This window comes from Nerophis ophidion, linkage group LG18, assembly GCF_033978795.1.
Source record: "Nerophis ophidion isolate RoL-2023_Sa linkage group LG18, RoL_Noph_v1.0, whole genome shotgun sequence".
Lineage (NCBI taxonomy): Eukaryota > Metazoa > Chordata > Actinopteri > Syngnathiformes > Syngnathidae > Nerophis > Nerophis ophidion.
The window spans coordinates 46,371,103-46,389,978 of NC_084628.1; the positions used below are offsets into that span (position 1 = coordinate 46,371,103).

Genomic DNA, 18,876 nt, shown 5'->3' on the forward strand with positions numbered 1-18,876 from the left:
CAACCTTGTGGACAGCCTCCCCAGAAGAGTCGAAGCTGTAATAGCTGCAAAAGGTGGACCGACATCATATTGAACCCTATTTTTTTTTTTTCCAAGATGGGGCTGCTGTAGTGGCTGCTGTTGGCTGGAGCTCTGTGCTCTAGTGTCATCCTTTTGTGTTTCCCTCTTGTTTTCATGTGTTATATTTTTTTGCCTTTTGGTCCAGGACCCTTTGGGACTGTGTGACAATGAGTGGCACTTTTGTGACCTCTGTGGTGCCTTTTTGTGGATTTCGGATCTGCCTACAGGAAGTCTTTTGGCCATGAAGACCAGCTGCTGGGTCTCTGCCACACCGGAGTCGGTTTGGAGGGACTGGAGGAGATGCGGATGAGGGGACAGAGCTGCAGAGTTTGGAGAGACTGGAGGAGATGAGGATGAGGGGACAGGGCTGCGGAGCTAGCACTGAGCGCCGGGACGGAGAGGCTTCGCGGTGTCTTGGCTGGGTGAGCAGGTGTCGGACACCTCAGTCTCTTTGGACGTATCCTCGCTCATCCATGCGGACTGGACACTGGCCGAGAGTTGGTTGGCGGCCGAGAGTGGAGTCGGCTCTTTTGGTTGCTTTGTTGGGTCTGCTCCTGTCTCTGGCCATGCTCCTTCCAGCCCAGCGGACGATGGCGTGGAACACCGCAGAGGCCACCACAGTGTATATGTTTCTTTTACTTTTTATTCATAGCTGTATGTAGAAGTGTCTGGTTGCATAAGCTCCGTTACTTTAATGTCTTTCATGTCTTTTGTGTTCTTTGATGTTTGATGTTTCCCTCTTACACACGTGTAAGAGGGGATGTGCACTATGTCTATGAGTTGTTTTTTTCCCTTGGCCTCAGTCTGGACCCCCTCTCCAGGGCCCAGGAATAGACCGATTTTTTTTTATTTTATTCTAATCCTCTATTGTTTACCTGTATCTGACCTTTTTTGTAAGGGGCGCTGGAAGCCGGCAGACCCGTCAGGCATCCTGTTCTGTCTCCCTGTAATGTTTGTCTGATCTTGAATGGGATTGTGCTGAAAATTTTAATTTTCCTGAAGAAACTCTCCTGACGGAATAAATAAAGTACTATCTAATCTAATCTAATCTAATGGGTTAGGAATGGGATGGCACTTCAAGTTCATATGTGAGTCAAGGCCGGTGGTCAAATACTTTTGGTAATATAGTGTGTGTGCACAGCTCTTGTATTAGATCTTATTAGGTCAGACAAGTGTATCCAATAAATAGTCCCGTGAGATTATACACCAAGTAGTATTATAACAGAGCAGTGTGCCTACCATCAGGACAATAGAATCCAGGCGGACAGGGAAAGTGGCTAAAGTCGCTCGTCTTTTCCGGGCAGTAGTAGCCAGCACAGCAGAGCGAACACACAGACTGGCCGGTGAGGTTTGTGTAGGATCCAGCCGGACAGGGCGCTGGGCTTGCACTGCCTTCCGGGCAGTAATGAGCAGTTGGGCAAAGACCTCCTTCGGAGCCTGCGAAGGGGACACTAATTATATGCGCTAAATTGCTGCAATCATCGACTGTTAAGCCGTTATTATGATTAAGGTTCTGATAAAAGCTGATTATTCTTGTAATGCTGTCGACAAAACACCCTCTTATATGTTCTGATTGCTTGCACTTGTCACCATCTGTTTTATAAGCCTGTTTATGGCATTACTCTGTGCATACAAATCAATTTGACATATAATGCTATTCAAGTTGTGTTTCACGTGGTGTGAATACAAATTATGAATGACAGATTGTGCATCTTTAAGCAGTATAACAACCAAACAACCTGTAATTTTTAATGATGGGTAGGTATTACTCCAGCCATATTTTGTCTCACATTAATGGTTTACTATTATGCTAAACTGACTTATGATTGACGTTTTAACATGTGTCTAGAGCAGGGGTGCCCATTACGTCGATCGCGAGCTACCAGTCGACCGCGGGGGGTGTGTCAGTCGATCTCCAGCCAGGCTTTTAAAAAAAATAGACCTAAAAATTAGTGAACATCCATCTTCACCAAGACGTCACTTAAATGACATTCACGGTACCGGAGGGTCTTGTGAGATGACGCTGGCTGCTGCAAGATCATTATTATGAAAATATGACCGAAAGGAAGGCGAGAAACACTTTTTATTTCAACAGACTCTCGCGCCGTACCTTCCGTCAAAACTCTAAAGGCCGACTGCACATTTCCTATCTTCACAATAAAAGCCCTGCTTCATGCTGCCTGCGCTAACTAAATACAGAGTCTCGGAAAACTGGCGTGCACAAGCGATCCCTCAGAAAGCTGGCGTGCACATCACTTGTGCACGCCAGCTTTCCGAGACTCTTATTTTGTTAGCGCAGGCAGCATGAAGCAGGGCTTTTATTGTGAAGATAGGAAATGTGCAGTCGGCCTTTAGAGTTTTGACGGAAGGGACGGCGCGAAAGTCTGTTGAAATAAAAAGTGTTTCTCGCCTTCCTCTCTGTCATTTTTTCATAATAATGAACTGGCAGCAGCCAGCGTCATCTCACAAGACCCTCGGGTGCCGTGAATGTCAATCAAGCAAGCTACGGAATTTGCCGCCAATGTTTTTCTTGTAAAGTGTATGGAAGCTGGATGAATTAGATGCCAAAAACCAACCACTTTCATGTGGTATTGTACAGAAAGGACAACTTTTTTTCTCCTCCATTTGAAAATGTGGGCGTTATCATCATTACTGTCTGATTCCAATCAATGCAAGTCATCAGAATCAGGTAATACACCAACTTATATTCTTGTCTTTGTGAAAGAAAGACATCTATATGTGTTACACATGCTTGTATTATCATTAAACACATTTAACTTGTTTACAAAAATGTCTCTTTCATAAATAAATAAATATAAATGATATATATAAATGAGGTAGATCCCCTCGAGTTGGTCAATTGAAAAGTAGCTCGCCTGCAGAAAAAGTGTGGGCACCCCTGGTCTAGAGAGTCCGTTCATAACCGCAAACCGTCTGTGGCTTGATGAGCTTTCCCCTTTATAGAGAACAGCATTATTTAAAGAAAAAAAAAAAGGGGCTTTGCTACATAGCTTTAAATACAGACTGGAGCTCTGCCAACTATCCGTCAGTCAGCTACAGACATGGAAGCTTTAAGTTTGATTATTTTGTTTTTCTTCTGCCCAGAATGGCCAGCTCTAGTCTAAAGACATAAACTTAGCTTTAGACTAGACCTGACATTCAGTTGATCGCAACTGGACTGTTCAGTTTGCCTTAGAAGACATCTAACCTCTCATCTGAACGGACTTAGAGTGGTCAGATCTAGTCAAAAGTCTTTAGACTACACGCTGGACTTGATCTGACCAATACTCATAAAATTTGATCGGTTAGATGTGGTCTAAAGACTTTGTTTTAGACTGATAGTCTAAAGTTATGTCTTTAGAGTCTGATAATATAGAGCTAAGACTTTATGATAGATCTGACCAAGTCTATGAGTATGAACCGATGAAGTCTGCACGGATGAGAAGCAAAACTTATTCTAAGATGAACTAAACGTTCCAGTTTCGATCGTCTAAATGTCCACAGACTCTTAGACTTAGTTTGGCCAGGTCCAGCCTGAAGTTAAGTTGAAGTCTTTAAACTAGATCTGACCAATCTAGTCAGATACCAAGTCTAAGAGTCTGCGGACATTCATTCGATCGAAACTGGACAGTTCAGTTAATCTCAGAATCAGTTTTGCCTTCCATCTGAACAGACTTCATCAGTTCATGCTCATAGGCCTGGATAGGCCAGATCTAGTCTAAAGTCTTAGCTTCAGACTATTACAGACTCTAATGACTCTTACGCTAACAGTCTAAAGCTAACTATTAAGACTAGATATAACCAATTTAATTTCATAAGCATTGGTCAGATCTAGTCCAAAGAGTAGTCTGAAGACTTACTTTTTGACTGGATCCGACCAATCTAAGTCTGATAGACTGATAGACTCCAAGACTTAGATTGGCTACGTCTAGTCCAGTGGTTCTTAACCTGGGTTCGATCGAACCCTAGGGGTTCGGTGAGTCGGCCTCAGGGGTTCGGCGTAGCCTCCGCCACGGAAGTGTAGACTAATCGAATTATCCTGTAAATAAAAACTTCTCCCTGCCGGCATATTATGGATACCCCCAAACAATGTTCCCTCTAATTTTCCATCTGATTTGCAGGTTTTTTGATTGATTGATTGAAACTTTTACTAGCAGATTGCAAAGGAAGAGAATACATTATATGAAACAGTACAATTTACACAGTACAGTACATATTCTGTACAACTGACCACTAAATGGTAAAACCGGAATAGGTTTTTCAACTTGTTTAATCAATTCATGGTAATGTGTGTAAGGTGTGTAATTTGTTGTGAAATCATGCACTGTGTTGGTTTTGTTCTGTGAACAAGGTGATGTTCATGCACGGTTCATTTTGTGCACCAATTAAAAAAAACATAATTTTTTATTGAATTTGAAAAACATATATATATATATATATATATATATATATATATATATATTTTTTTTTTTTTTTTTTTTTTTTTTTTTTTTTCTCACTAAAGAAGGGTTCGGTGAATGCGCGTATGAAACTGGTGGGGTTCGGTACCTCCAACAAGGTTAAGAACCACTGGTCTAGTCTAAAGTTAAACCCAAGTCTTTAGACTGGAGCTGACCAATGTAAGTCTATGAGCATGAACTGATATAAGTCTGCTCGAATGAGAGTCAAAACGTCCTCGAAGATAAACTGAACAGTCCAGTTGCGATCGTTTGAATCCCCTGAGAATACGATGACCTGGATGAATGAGAACCTCCATATATAGCCTTGGACAAATAAAGAGTAACGGTGTGCATGTAAAAACTGTATAAAGTTCACGATGTCGGAGATGTGTGGACAAGCACAGCTCATAAGCATTAAAGCTACAGACATACGAAAAAGCCTGTTCCCAGATAAGGTTTAATTAAAGCACTCTAAAGACAATATTTCAGCATCAAGGCAAAATTTTGCTGAACACGCTCTCAGTACATTATTGTAGGACCTCTGGAATGCATTTAAAATTGTTAAAATATTGCACTCTTAAATGCCTCAAAGGTGGTCTTTTTCTTCAACAGTGGCATGCCATGTTTTATTTTTACTTTGTGTGTGCGTTCGTGAGCTTTCTTCTCTTCATTTTTTTGTACAGCACTTTGTGTTTGGCACTATCCTGTTTATGAAAAGTGCTATGTAAATAAAGTTTGATTTGATTTGGAAAATATAGCAATAGAATATGAGAACTTGAACATACATGACGATAAATAATCATTGAACTTGGAAGTTGTACTTGATCTCTAAATAAGTAGGTCAGGGTTCAAATCTCATGTGTGATTATTTTTGTAATATTTACACTGCAAAAACTGAAATCTAAGTAAGACTAAATATCTCAAATAAGGGTGATATTTGCTTATTTTCTGTCTGATAAAATCATTCTTCTCACTAAGCAGATTTTATGTTAGAGTATTTTACTTGTTTTAAGGGTTTTGGCCCAAAATGATCTCAGTAAGATATTACAGCTTGTTGATGAGATTTGATGACCAATATTGAGTAAAACATGCTTGAAACTAGACTATCAAGCGTTGCAAAGCTGTGTCATCAACACTCACAAGTATAAAACTACTTTTTAAAAGTAATCATTTCTTATTTCAAGCATGAAAACAAAACTGATTTTGACATAATTGTGTCATATAATTAACACAGATGACAGCCAATTTGGACTTGGCTGTTATATTTTCAATGAAACAATAGAAAATATGTTGTCATGATCCACTACTTGGATCATGTCATATTCTGTTTTTGTTCTGTTTGTATATCACATCCTGTTTGTTATTTGACGTCCTTAGTTCCTGGTGGCACTTGCCGTTTTGTTCCGTTGCCTGGTTACGCATTGAGTGTCACCTGCCTCTTGTTTTTCGTCACGCACCTGCCTTCTAATTTCCTGTCCCTATTTAAGCCTGCCTTTGTTTGTCATTCGGTCTCGCAGTGAGAATTGTATTTATTGTAAAAGGTGACGTCGCCATCCCGCATTGTGGTAAATACCCTTTGAACTCGATTACCTTCCATGTTATTGGTTTGTTCGTTTCCCTAGCTCACATGCTAGCGTCTTTTGTTCCTTCTAGCTGACATGCTAGTTCTGTTGGTTTTGTTGTTAGTGCCTTCATGCAAGTGTTTTTGTTCTTAGTTTGTTCTTTAGTATATAAATAAATCATCATTCTTACCTCCACGCTGTGTTCCATTCTGACTGCATCCTCGAGAGAACGCAACTTCACCACGATGCCAGCAAAGCGTCCCATATGTACTCATATAGTAGTACAGGTGGCACAGTACAGTAAACTGACAGTTGATATTTAAACATTTAACATTTCTTACAATTTTGAACAGAAAAGGTTCATGCACATTCAGATAAATTCTTCAAGAGTACAATAAAAAAAATTTGGACTGGGGGCCGGGCTGTATATATGCGCACTAATTCACTGAAAGAGCACGCACTTGGCGCAATGATGTCATGTTATCGATGGAAAAATGCATTTTTAGACGGCTAGGAAACCCCAAGAGTAACAAACGGTTGCCTTGTTGCCTTTCCATTAGGAACAATAAACTACTTTTTAGTGTAAGTTTGCTGGTTTCAAGAAACGTAATGCTGAGCGCATATTATTATGTCAAGATAATGGCTTTGGCATTTACTTCATTTAAGAATGTTTTTCAACATATTGAGCAAAAAGGTCTAATTTTTTTCCTACCATGAAAAGTGCACTTGTTATTAGTGAGAATATACTTATTTTAAAAGGTATTTTTGGGTTCATTACGGTTTAGATAATTTTACTTTTTTTGGAAAGTCTTGACAAGCCGAATTTTCTTGTTCTGTTGGCAGATATTTTTGCTTAGTTCAAATAAAATACCACTCATATTTGTATCTTTTTTCCTTGTTTTCAAACACTGACTTTTTGCAGTGTAAATAATGTAAGTGAGAAATAACCGGTGAATTATCCTCATGGACCATGTTTAAAAGTCCTCATGAAAAATGTAATTACACTAATTACAATAACATTTAATGTTTATATGACATCCTTGCAATAAACAGTTCAACTTTGGTGGAGATTTACACTCTCTTTTTTTAGATTCTGACATTATTTGCTTGGATCAATTCAGACCAATTGTAGGGAGCATTCAATTAGTAAAAAAAACAGTGTTTTGACTTGCTATACCTGTGGCTGCTGAGTCTCCCCCTGGACAGTAAAATCTTTGATGACATTTTCCGGAAGGCCGACTCAAACCTTCAGTAGCACAGAAGTGACCAGCTGGACACGAGCTACAGCCCAAAACGTCAGTCAGATGACGACTGCAAACACAAAGAGGAGCTTGGTAACGCCAAAAACGCCTTTTTTTTTTGCCGTGATAACCTCTCCTAACCTGTCTGAGTAGGTTCCTGGGGGACATGTGAGCGGGAGACCGGTCCCTTCTGGGCAGTATCTTCCCTCTGGACAAGCTCCTCCAACTCCAGTGCTGTAGTTTCCATCCGGAGTTTCGATGTTAACACCTTGAAAAGTTGCATGAAGATAAGTGAGATATTGCCAGTGTTTTAATAGCAGCAGCCAAGAAGTGTACCTGCTATGCAATAATAACCAGCATTGCAGGGCCCTGTGGGTTCTGGCAGACCCCAGTCTTTACAGTAGAAGCCTGTCATTATTACATATTTCATTTTAGATGCAAATATAAGCCTTAACATGCAAGGAGTGTTGTTCAATGCTTTCTAGGAGAAATGATGACAACTATGAGCCAATGCTATCACCTGCTGGACAAATACGGCATTGCTCCACTTGGCTCAAGCCTAACTGAGGGTTGTATGTGCCAGGAGGGCAAGGCAGGATGCCATCAACACCCCCTCCAAGACAATAGTGACCCAACGGGCAGTGCTGGATGCCCTCCCCGGATAGACAGTAGCTCCCTGATGGGCATTCATGGCATGTTTCCGCACCTTGTGTAATGCAAAACATTTTAATTATTAATATTATTATAATGAATGTTATGTATTTACAATGTAAGTACTGTTTGTACCAGTTGTGTTTGTGGACGTCCCATCAGGGCAGCGTGTAGGGGAGGCTGAGCCAACGGGACAGTAGTGCCCAACTGGACAAAGGTCCCCTGTTATGCCATCCAAAGGCTTTGGGGACACTGCCCTCCCTGAGCAATAGAAGCCTAAAAAAAGAAGGGGAACATTTTGATGATCAGGACACTTTTATGCCCTTTATTAGTGACTATAAAATGAAACAAAGAAAAACACATAAATCAAAATATACTTAAATAAACAAATAATAATATATAACTGGATGAGGCAAGTAGGGAGGATTTACAAGAGGGAGTTTGCCCAACCAGTCTACATGTGCTTTGTGGACTTGGAGAAGGCATTCGACCGTGTCCCTCGGGAAGTCTTGTGGGGAGTGTTCAGAGAGTATGGGGTATCGGACTGTCTTATTGTGGCGGTCCACTCCCTGTATGATCAGTGTCAGAGCTTGGTCCACATTGCCGGCAGTAAGTCGGACACGTTTCCAGTGGGGGTTGGACTCCACCAAGGCTGCCCTTTGTCACCCATTCTGTTCATAACTTTTATGGACAGAATTTCTAGGCGCAGTCAAGGCGTTGAGGGGATCTGGTTTGGTGGGCGTGGGATTAGGTCTCTTCTTTTTGCAGATGATGGGGTCTTGTTGGCTTCATCTGGCCAGGATCTTCAGCTCTCACTGGATCGGTTCGCAGCCGAGTGTGAAGCGACCGGAATGAGAATCAGCACCTCCAAATCAGAGTCCATGGTTCTCGCCCGGAAAAGGGTGGAGTGCCATCTCCGGGTTGGGGAGGAGACCCTGCCCCAAGTGGAGGAGTTCAAGTACCTCGGAGTCTTGTTCACGAGTGGGGGAAGAGTGGATCGTGAGATCGACAGGCGGATCGGGGCGGCGTCTTCAGTAATGCGGACGTTGTACCGATCGGTTGTGGTGAAGAAGGAGCTGAGCCGGAAGGCAAAGCGCTAAATTTACCGGTCGATCTACGTTCCCATCCTCACCTATGATCATAAACTTTGGGTCATTACCGAAAGGATTAGATCACGGGTACAATCGTTTGGGTCTCTCCCTTAGAGATAGGGTGAGAAGCTCTGCCATCCGGGAGGAACTCAAAGTAAAGCCGCTGCTCCTCCACATGGAGAGGAGCCAGATGAGGTGGTTCGGGCATCTGGTCAGGATGCCACCTGAGCGCCTCCCGAGGGAGGAGTTTAGGGCATGTCCAACCGGTAGGAGGCCACGAGGAAGACCCAGGACACATTGGGAAGACTATGTCTCCCGGCTGGCCTGGGAACGCCTCGGGATCCCCCGGGAAGAGCTAGACAAAGTGGCTGGGGAGAGGGAAGTCTGGGCTTCCCTGCTTAGGCTGCTACCCCCGCGACCCGACCTCGGATAAGCGGAAGAAGATGGATGGATGGATGAGGCAATTCCTGAAGGAATTGCGTGTGAATGCTCCAATACTGATGTTGAACTGAAATCCTGGATTTTTTTTAGAATGGTTGCAGTTGAGATAGAAAAACCCACAACCCCAAAAGGGACAAGCGATAGAAAACGGATGGCTAAAGGGAAGTAGAGCACACAATTACCGAAGGGGCCGAATATTTTGAAAATGGAACAGTTTGAATCAGATGAAAAATTTGGGAATTGTGGAACTTTTAAGGATGTCCCATTGATTTCAATGTAAATTTTGAAAACATTTGGGGATTTCGGGAAAAGCAGTATTTTTTTTGAAAATGGTAAAAAAAAACTTGACTGGTCTGAATAAGTTGAAATGGTTGGTGTTGGAATTTTTCAAATCGGTTGAGAAATGTTGAAGTAGTAACATGTTGAATAGAGAAATGGTGTTACGGAATTCCTGGAATTGTCCCTGTTCAAAAAAACTACTTTGTGTTTTGTCCTGATTAAGGACTGTTTTGACGGTGGAATGGTTGAGTGGGTTGAAAAATGTGAAAGGAGTACTCGCCAGAAAAAAGGGTGAAAATAGGGCTTTGGAAAAGCAGGAATTCTGGAATTTTTTCGAACTTGGAAAAAAAAGTAGTTTAAATTTCAAGGATGGTGGAATGTGTTGAAGGTGGAATGGTTTGAATCGGTTGAAAAATACGGAAATAGTGGAAGTTTGAAAAATGGCCGATTCATTCTGAATGGGAAAAACCTGGAATTCTGGGAAATCTGGGAATTTTTGGAATTTGTCAAGGAAAAGCACGCGATTCCCGAACAGTTTGAAGTCGGAACCGTTGAATCGGGTGAAAAATGTGGAAGGTAGAGCGCGCCAAAATCTGGGGAAGAAGAAGTTTTTGGTGTAGAAAACTTTGGAGCATTCACACAATTACATATACAAGAGTGTCACAATTTCAACTCAATTACCATTAAGGGAGAAGCTATTTTTATTATGATTCTTGTATCATTATTAATAGAAGTACTAAAAAAAATTTGAGTCAACTCCAGATGGCGATTTTATTCATTTCAATTCTCTATTGATTAATAATTTTAAAAAATCGATTATAAATATATATTTGTGATAGTTAATTTAAAAATATATATTTGTGAAAGTTAATTTAAAAATATATATTTTATAGGACCATCTTCGCGCTTGTTCACCGCACTTATACGTCATACATTAGAAGCCAAGAGAAGCTTTTGTAACCTGTAGCCAGTTTTGAAAAGGTTTTATCATGATTTGTATACTAAATAATATATTGCGAGAATCAGTTTGAATCAGGGATCGTGTTGAATCAAGGAAAGACTCTGAATCCAACTGTCACCTCAAATCGAATGTTTGTTTCTGCAATTTTCTTACATAATACTTAATATATTTTTGCTGAAGTGCTATTCAACTCATTTACAGTACAACAATATGCTTGTAAATGAAAAAAATATGTATATATATATACATATACAGATATACATATATATAAACATACATATATAGATATACATATATATACACATATATATACATATATACACATATATACTTATACATATATATACATATACATGTATATACATACATATACACACATATACATACATAAATACACATATATACATACATAAATACATACATATATACACATATATACATACATAAATCCATACACATATATATACGTACATATACATATATATATACATATATACATACATATACATATATACATACATATATACACATATACATACATAAATACACATATATACATACATATATACACATATATACATACATATATACATACATATATACGTACATATATACATACATATATATATACGTACATATATACATACATATATATACATATATACATATATACATACATATATACGTACATATATACATATATACATACATATATACGTACATATATACATACATATATATACATATATACATACATATATACGTACATATATACATACATATATATACATATATACATATATATACATATATGTATATACATATACATATATACACACACACATACATACATACATATTATATATATACATACATATATATATATATAAATACTTGTACCCAATAATCTCACAAACTAAAAAGAATTTCAAATAAATAGGACTTTAATACTGCAATAACAACATATTATTAAGAAAATGCATTTATGTTATTATAAATAATCAAAATATTAGATAATTTTATTAAAATATTTTATCTCCTTATTAATCATTATTATTAGCTTTATACATGCATATACTATTTTGTATGCCAGAGTGCAAAAAAAAAACTTTTTAGTCAATAAATGAAAATGAGATTTAAAGGTAATAATGGTAAGATTGTTTTTGCATGCAAAATACAATGCTGGGGATTTTGGGCAGCTGTGGCATGAACCTTCCATTACATGTTGGTTCAATAAACATCTGTCGTTGTGCCTCACCGGTGTCACATGTTCCAGAAGGCTGGGTGAGTCCGGACGAGTTGCAGTAAAGTCCAGCAGGGCAGAGCAGGCAAAAGGAGAAGTTTGGGGCCCCTACTGTGTTACTCCAGGTACCCACAGGACAGGGATGTTGCTGAGGGTGTTTGGTCCCTCTGGGGCAAACATACCCTGCTGGACACATTCCCCCTGAGTCCAGAGCAACCTGAGGAAATATGATGATCATGGCTTACAGCAGGGGTGTCCAAACTTTTTCCACTGAGGGCCGCATAGTGAAAACTCAAAGCAAGCAGGGGCCATTTTGATATTTCTTATGTTAAAAACCATCCATCCATCCATCCATTTTCTAATATACGTACAAAAAAATATACATTTGGGCCTCCATTCATGGCTTGATCACGGGGACCCTAAAGGGTTTTGGTCAAAAAAATATAAAAAAATGTCTCATTATTCAGTATTATTATTTTTATTATTATTCAAGGTTTAAATCTCTAGATCAGGGGTCGGGAACCTTTTTGGCTGAGAGAGCCAAGAAGCCAAATATTTTAAAATGTATTTCCGTAAGAGCCATGAATTGATTAACGTGGACCCCGACTTAAACAAGTTGAAAAACTTATTCGGGTGTTACCATTTAGCGGTCAATTGTACGGAATATGTACTGTACTGTGCAATCTACTAATAAAAGTATCAATCAATCAATCAATAAACCATATAATATTTTTTTTAACACTGAACACAACAAAACACTGGCATTTTTAAGAAAGACCAACATTTCTAGAGAGGTCTCTTATTCTTTGTAATAACATTGTTATTCTGAAGCTAACTGTGGAGGGGGCGTGGCCTGTGGGCCTGCAGCGAAGCAAGGTGTTGCCAGGACCGGCCTTGAATTCAGCGACAGGTGCGTAGACGGCCCATCTGGGCCTTGTTATCTAATCACCTGTCGCTATGTTATAAGCAGCAGCCAGGAGGAGAGACGGGCTTGGGGCTAGAAAACAGAGCGCGAGCGAGAACGAAAGAGAAAAAAACAATTGCTGGAAAGCAACTGAGAGACGTATTGAAAAGTAAAACAATTTTGTAACCCTGAAACTGGCTCTCATGTCGGTGCTTGTTGGTCTGAAGAACCCCCAGGAGGGCAAGCCCCACACTAACCAATAATAAATAAATGACTTCTTACCAACTTCTTGAACATAAAAATGCATGAGAATGTTTTATATTTTGAACGTTATTTTTTAACACTGTGATTACAAGTGGAATTATTCATTATTTATCGTGTTAAGCAATGTCAGCTCAGATTTAGCCGAGAGCCAGATGCAGTCATCAAAAGAGCCACATCTGGCTCTAGAACCATAGGTTCCCTACCCCTGCTCTAGATCATATTAGGTCTATCTGTTAATATAAAGTTATTAAAGATTTAATTTGTATGTTCTTTTTTTCAAATAAAACCATGTTTTTTATGGAAAAAAAACACAAAATATGTAATATTTTCACCCAATAACATTTTTAAGTGGAATATTTGAGATTATATAATAATTGGAGCCTTAAAAACATCAAACACTCATCACAAAATTTATTTTAATTCATTATTATTATTTTTTTTTTTAGCAATGACACTTAAAAACAAATTCCATCCATCCATTTCTACCGCTTATTCCCTTTTGAGGTTGCGGGGGGCGCTGGCGCCTATCTCAGCTACAATCGGCGGAAATTACACAACAATTATTAGGGATCCAAAAGGGTCCATATATATATAATATATGTCATATATTATTTATTATTGTTTATTGTAATTGAACTGTGGTGCTGAATTTCCCCCAGGGATCAATAAAGTACTTTCTATTCTATTCTACTCATTAAAGTGTTAAGAAATAATTATACATTTTATTACCTGTTTTCTTTTAACACAATAACCTCCAGATCAACTTTAGATTATTAGTTTTATTGCTGTTTATGTTTTTGTTTGTTGGTTTTAGGCCCTTTTCAAAACAAATAAAAAAAAAAAAAGCTTACTTTTTTACATAGCAAACACAAAATATGCAACATTTTCCCTAAAGAATATCTCAAGGTGGAATATTTAATGTGACATTATTGGAGCCTTGAATAGGTCAATAATTCGTAATGTCATTGATTTTGATTCATTATTATTTTCTAAAGAAAGAAACAGCCTGCATGGCAGCTTTGTGTTATTAGAGTCAACATTGCAACATTTTCTTGTTACATTTCACCTTTTTGCTCTTTTATAACACCTTTTATGTTTTTTGGGGGGGTTTTTTAATAGTATTTTTACAATGTGCCGTTAAAAAAGGACCTGTGGGCCGCACTTTGGACACCCCTGGCTTACAGTATATGACATATTTGTATGCGCGTGTCGTCTTACTGGGAAGGCTGTCGGTGCTCCAGATGTGCAGTAGTGTCCGGGGTCACAGAGCCCCTCCGGGTCCGGCAGGCCGGGCTTGCTGCAAAACCATCCCGCCTCGCACGGCCGACAATGCTGCACGTCTTCCCCACCCGGCTGATCCGCAAAAAAGCCCTGAATCATCATATTGTTGATTATTTTCATTATTGTATTATGGGCAAAATGTAAATATTGTGTAGTACACTGACAGGAGGACATGGGCGAGCAACAGAGGATGGTGGAGGACAATAGTGTCCCTTAGGACATGGTGCTGGCTGGTGCAAGCCTGTCTGGTTGCACAGTCGTCCTCCTTGACACGCCACACATGACCGTGCACCTCGGTCCTGTGGGGATTAAGAAAAACAACACTGAGCAAGGTTGTTCATTCATTAGCAGAACTTGATCTCGTTTATACCGGCTGGAAAGTCCCAAGAGGACATGGCTCAGGCCTGTATGCACCCTCCAAAGTATAGTGACCCGGCTGTGCTTCATTCTGAGTAGGTGCGGCTGAGCCGCCCGTGCAGTAATAACCAGGAGAACACCAGCCTGATGGCGCTGTGTTGTTAGAACCTAAACAATACAAACTAATAGAAAGATAGAAACCACGTCAAAAAAGGTAAACGTCAAAAAAGGTAAATGATATTCAAATTAGGTTTGCTTAAAGGCCTACTGAAAGCCACTACTAGCGACCACGCAGTCTGATAGTTTATATATCAATGATGAAATATTAACATTGCAACACATGCCAATACGGGCGCTTTAGTTTACTAAATTACAATCTCGGGTTGCAGGGGACATATTAACGCAGCACCATTTGCGGCTAAAAGTCGTCTCTTTTCATCGCGCAATTCCACAGTATTCTGGACATCTGTGTTGCTGAATCTTTTGCAATTTGTTCAATTAATAATGGAGGAGTCAAAGTAGAAAGATGGAGGTGGGAAGCTTTAGCCACACAAACACACGGTGTTTCCTTGTTTAAAATTCCCGAAGGTGAAGCTTTACTATGGATCAGAGCGGTCAAGCTGCTGATCCGCCTCCGCTTGGGATGGTTTCCTGTGGACAGGACTCTCGCTGCTGTCTTGGATCCGCTTTGAACTGAACTCTCGCGGCTGTGTTGGAGCCACTATGGATTGAACTTTCACAGTATCATGTTAGACCCGCTCGACATCCATTGCTTTCGGTCCCCTAGAGGGGGGGGGTTGCCCACATCTGAGGTCCTCTCCAAGGTTTCTCATAGTCAGCATTGTCACTGGCGTCCCACTGGATGTGAATTCTCCCTGCCCACTGGGTGTGAGTCTTCCTTGCCCTTTTGTGGGTTCTTCCGAGGATGTCGTAGTCGTAATGATTTGTGCAGTCCTTTGAGACATTTGTGATTTAGGGCTATATAAATAAACATTGATTGATTGATTGAAGCGAACATGGTTCCCGACCACTTGTCAAGCGGCAGGTTTCAGTGAGAAAATTGTGGTGAAAAGTCGCCTCTTACTGGAGATCAGCGGAGCTTTCGCCGTCCATGCAGGTGCCGTCGACTTCCCTCAGAGACTGGCGTCAAGACACCCGTGGACACGCCCCTCCGACTATCAGGTACTATTTAATCTCACTAAAACACTAGCAACACAATAGAAAGATAAGGGGTCTCCCAGAATTATCCTAGTAAATGTGTCTAAAAACATCTGAATCGCTCTGACTGCAATCTTTATTTTTATTTTTTCTAGTCCTTCGCTATAAATATCATCATCCACGAATATTTCATCCTCGCTCAAATTAATGGGGAAATTGTCGTTTCCTCTGTCCGAATAGCTCATGCTGCTGGAGGCTCCCATTATAAACAATGTGAGGACGTGAGGAGCCCTCACACCTGTGACGTCATCATCTGCTACTTACAGTAAAGGCAAGGCTTTTTTATTAGCGACCAAAAGTTGCGAACTTTATCATCGATATTCTCTACTAAATCCATCCAGCCATCCATTTTCTACCGCTTATTCCCTTTTGGGGTCGCGGGGGCGCTAGCGCCTATCTCAGCTACAATCGGGCGGAAGGCGGGGTACACCCTGGACAAGTCGCCACCTCCCCACAGGGCCAACACAGATAGACAGACAACATTCACACTCACATTCACACACTTGGGGCGATTTAGTGTTGCCAATCAACCTATCCCCAGGTGCATGTCTTTGGAAGTGGGAGGAAGCCGGAGTACCCGGAGGGAACCCACGCATTCACGGGGAGAACATGCAAACTCCACACAGAAAGATCCCGAGCCTGGATTTGAAACCAGGACTGCAGGACCTTCGTATTGTGAGGCAGACGCACTAACTCCTCTGCCACCGTGAAGCCACCCCTCCGACCATCAGGTACTATTTAATCTCACTAAAACACAAGCAACACAATAGAAAGATAAGGGATTTCCCAGAATTATCCTAGTAAATGTGTCTAAAAAACATCTGAATCTGTCCCAATGCATTCGCCTTTTTTTTTTTTTACTTTTTTTTTTTTTATTTAATTTTTTTCTAGTCCTTCGCTATAAATATCATCATCCACGAATCTTTCATCTTTGCTCAAATTAATGGGGAAATTATCGTTTTCTCAGTCCGAATAGCTCTTGCTGCTGGAGGCTCTCATTATAAACAATATGAGGACGTGAAGAGCCCTCCAACCTGTGACGTCATCATCTGCTACTTCCAGTAAAGGCAAAGCTTTTTTTATTAGCGACTAAAAGTTGCGAACTTTATCGTCGATATTCTCTACTAAATCCTTTCAGCAAAAATATGGCAATATCGCGAAATGATGAAGTATGACACATAGAATGGACCTGCTATCCCCGTTTAAATAAGAAAATCTCATTTCAGTAGGCCTTTAAATTAGTTGGTACCCTGGTGGACAGCGGACACAGTCTTCAGGTCTACTTAGACCAGAAATGTTGCTGAAGGTGCCTGGCGGGCAGGGGGAGGGAGAAGAGGACGCTGGAGGACAGTAGCTTCCTGGTGGACACAAACCACCTGTATGGCCGTCCACTGGAGTCTGAAGATTACATAAAGACAGCTGGTCACCTACACAAACTACAGAGACAATATTGATTGTTTACAAGATGATATGTCTCAATGTTTTTGTCCCGGTACAATCTTTTCAATTATTTTGCGACAACATTTTATGTCTTCTCAAAGGATATCCATCCATCCATCCATCCATCCATCCATCCATCATCTTCCGCTTATCCGATGTCGGGTCGCGGGGGAAGCAGCCTAAGCAGGGAAGCCCAGACTTCCCCAACTCCAGCCACTTCGTCTAGCTCTTCCCGGGGGATCCCGAGGCGTTCCCAGGCCAGCCGGGAGACATAGTCTTCCCAACGTGTCCTGGGTCTTCCCCGTGGTCTCCTACCAGCTGGACGTGCCCTAAACACCTCCCTAGGGAGGCGTTCGGGTGGCATCCTGACCAGATACCCAAACCACCTCATCTGGCTCCTCTCCATGTGAAGGAGCAGCGGCTTTACTTTGAGTTCCTCCCGGATGGCAGAGCTTCTCACCCTATCTCTAAGGGAGAGACCCAAACTCATTTCGGCCGCTTGTACCCGTGATCTTATCCTTTCGGTCATGACCCCAAGCTCATGACCATAGGTGAGGATGGGAACGTAGATCGACTGGTAAATTGAGAGCTTTGCCTTCCGGCTCAGCTCCTTCTTCACCACAACGGATCGGTACAACGTCCGCATTACTGAAGACGCTGCACCGATCCGCCTGTCGATCTCACGATCCACTCTTCCCCCACTCGTGAACAAGACTCCTAGGTACTTGAACTCCTCCACTTGGGGCAGGGTCTCCTCCCCAACCCGGAGATGGCACTCCACCCTTCTCAAAGGATAATACCAGAAAAATGAAACTTGGACAAACTTTGAAGTAGTACATGTTAGAATAATTATGTGTATATTATCATCATAACTTTATGCTTAAGGGCCGTTGATATTAATTATTGTCAATTGTGCTGATGTGGTATTTTTGTATCTATGCAAGCTGGCAATCCAAAAGATTGCTAGTTGTTTTTATAAGAGCTGTGTCCACATTCGGCCGAACACCGCCTTGACGCAGACAGAGCAGATACGAGGCGATATGACCTGCGTCACCGACTTTGTATTTATTCTCTAATCATATATTGTGTTTAACTGGAGTTGTCGAGATTACCCCCTTCCCTCAGCGACAGCTTCAGTGATGTAACAGGGCTTTCCAAATAAATAGAGGAGACTTTTAGAACGTAGTTTGGATCTGTAACTAGAGTACAGCCCGAAATACGTGACTCCTCATGAGCAAAATTGAACTCTGTCTCTGCATGATTCCTTGCTTCTTGTCTGGTTAATAGATGCCATCAGTGTTTAAACCTGACAGTACAGTACAGCTTGTACAGCAGTACATATTTACTTCCCTCTGAAAAAATAATGACTTTGTTTTTGTCACGGCGCGTGCACAATCCCGCGTGTCATCTGCTGTAAGCACACCCCGCAAGAAGCGCACCGGAA

At 40.8% G+C, this 18,876-nt stretch overlaps 1 protein-coding gene across 1 annotated transcript in view; it reads right to left on the reverse strand.

Moving 5' to 3' along the window:
• Positions 1 to 18,876, reverse strand: part of LOC133537328 (neurogenic locus notch homolog protein 3-like) — a 90,249-nt gene that overhangs the window by 15,173 nt on the left and 56,200 nt on the right. Inside the window, exons 20-30 of the mRNA XM_061878360.1 lie at positions 17,242 to 17,390; positions 14,788 to 14,956; positions 14,582 to 14,716; positions 14,355 to 14,507; positions 11,984 to 12,185; positions 8,089 to 8,229; positions 7,823 to 8,008; positions 7,639 to 7,710; positions 7,444 to 7,570; positions 7,239 to 7,372; positions 1,300 to 1,497 (exon numbers count right to left, since the gene is read on the reverse strand). Coding sequence (XP_061734344.1) covers positions 1,300 to 1,497; positions 7,239 to 7,372; positions 7,444 to 7,570; positions 7,639 to 7,710; positions 7,823 to 8,008; positions 8,089 to 8,229; positions 11,984 to 12,185; positions 14,355 to 14,507; positions 14,582 to 14,716; positions 14,788 to 14,956; positions 17,242 to 17,390 — 1,666 coding nt within the window. The remainder of the gene's footprint in view (positions 1 to 1,299; positions 1,498 to 7,238; positions 7,373 to 7,443; positions 7,571 to 7,638; positions 7,711 to 7,822; positions 8,009 to 8,088; positions 8,230 to 11,983; positions 12,186 to 14,354; positions 14,508 to 14,581; positions 14,717 to 14,787; positions 14,957 to 17,241; positions 17,391 to 18,876) is intronic.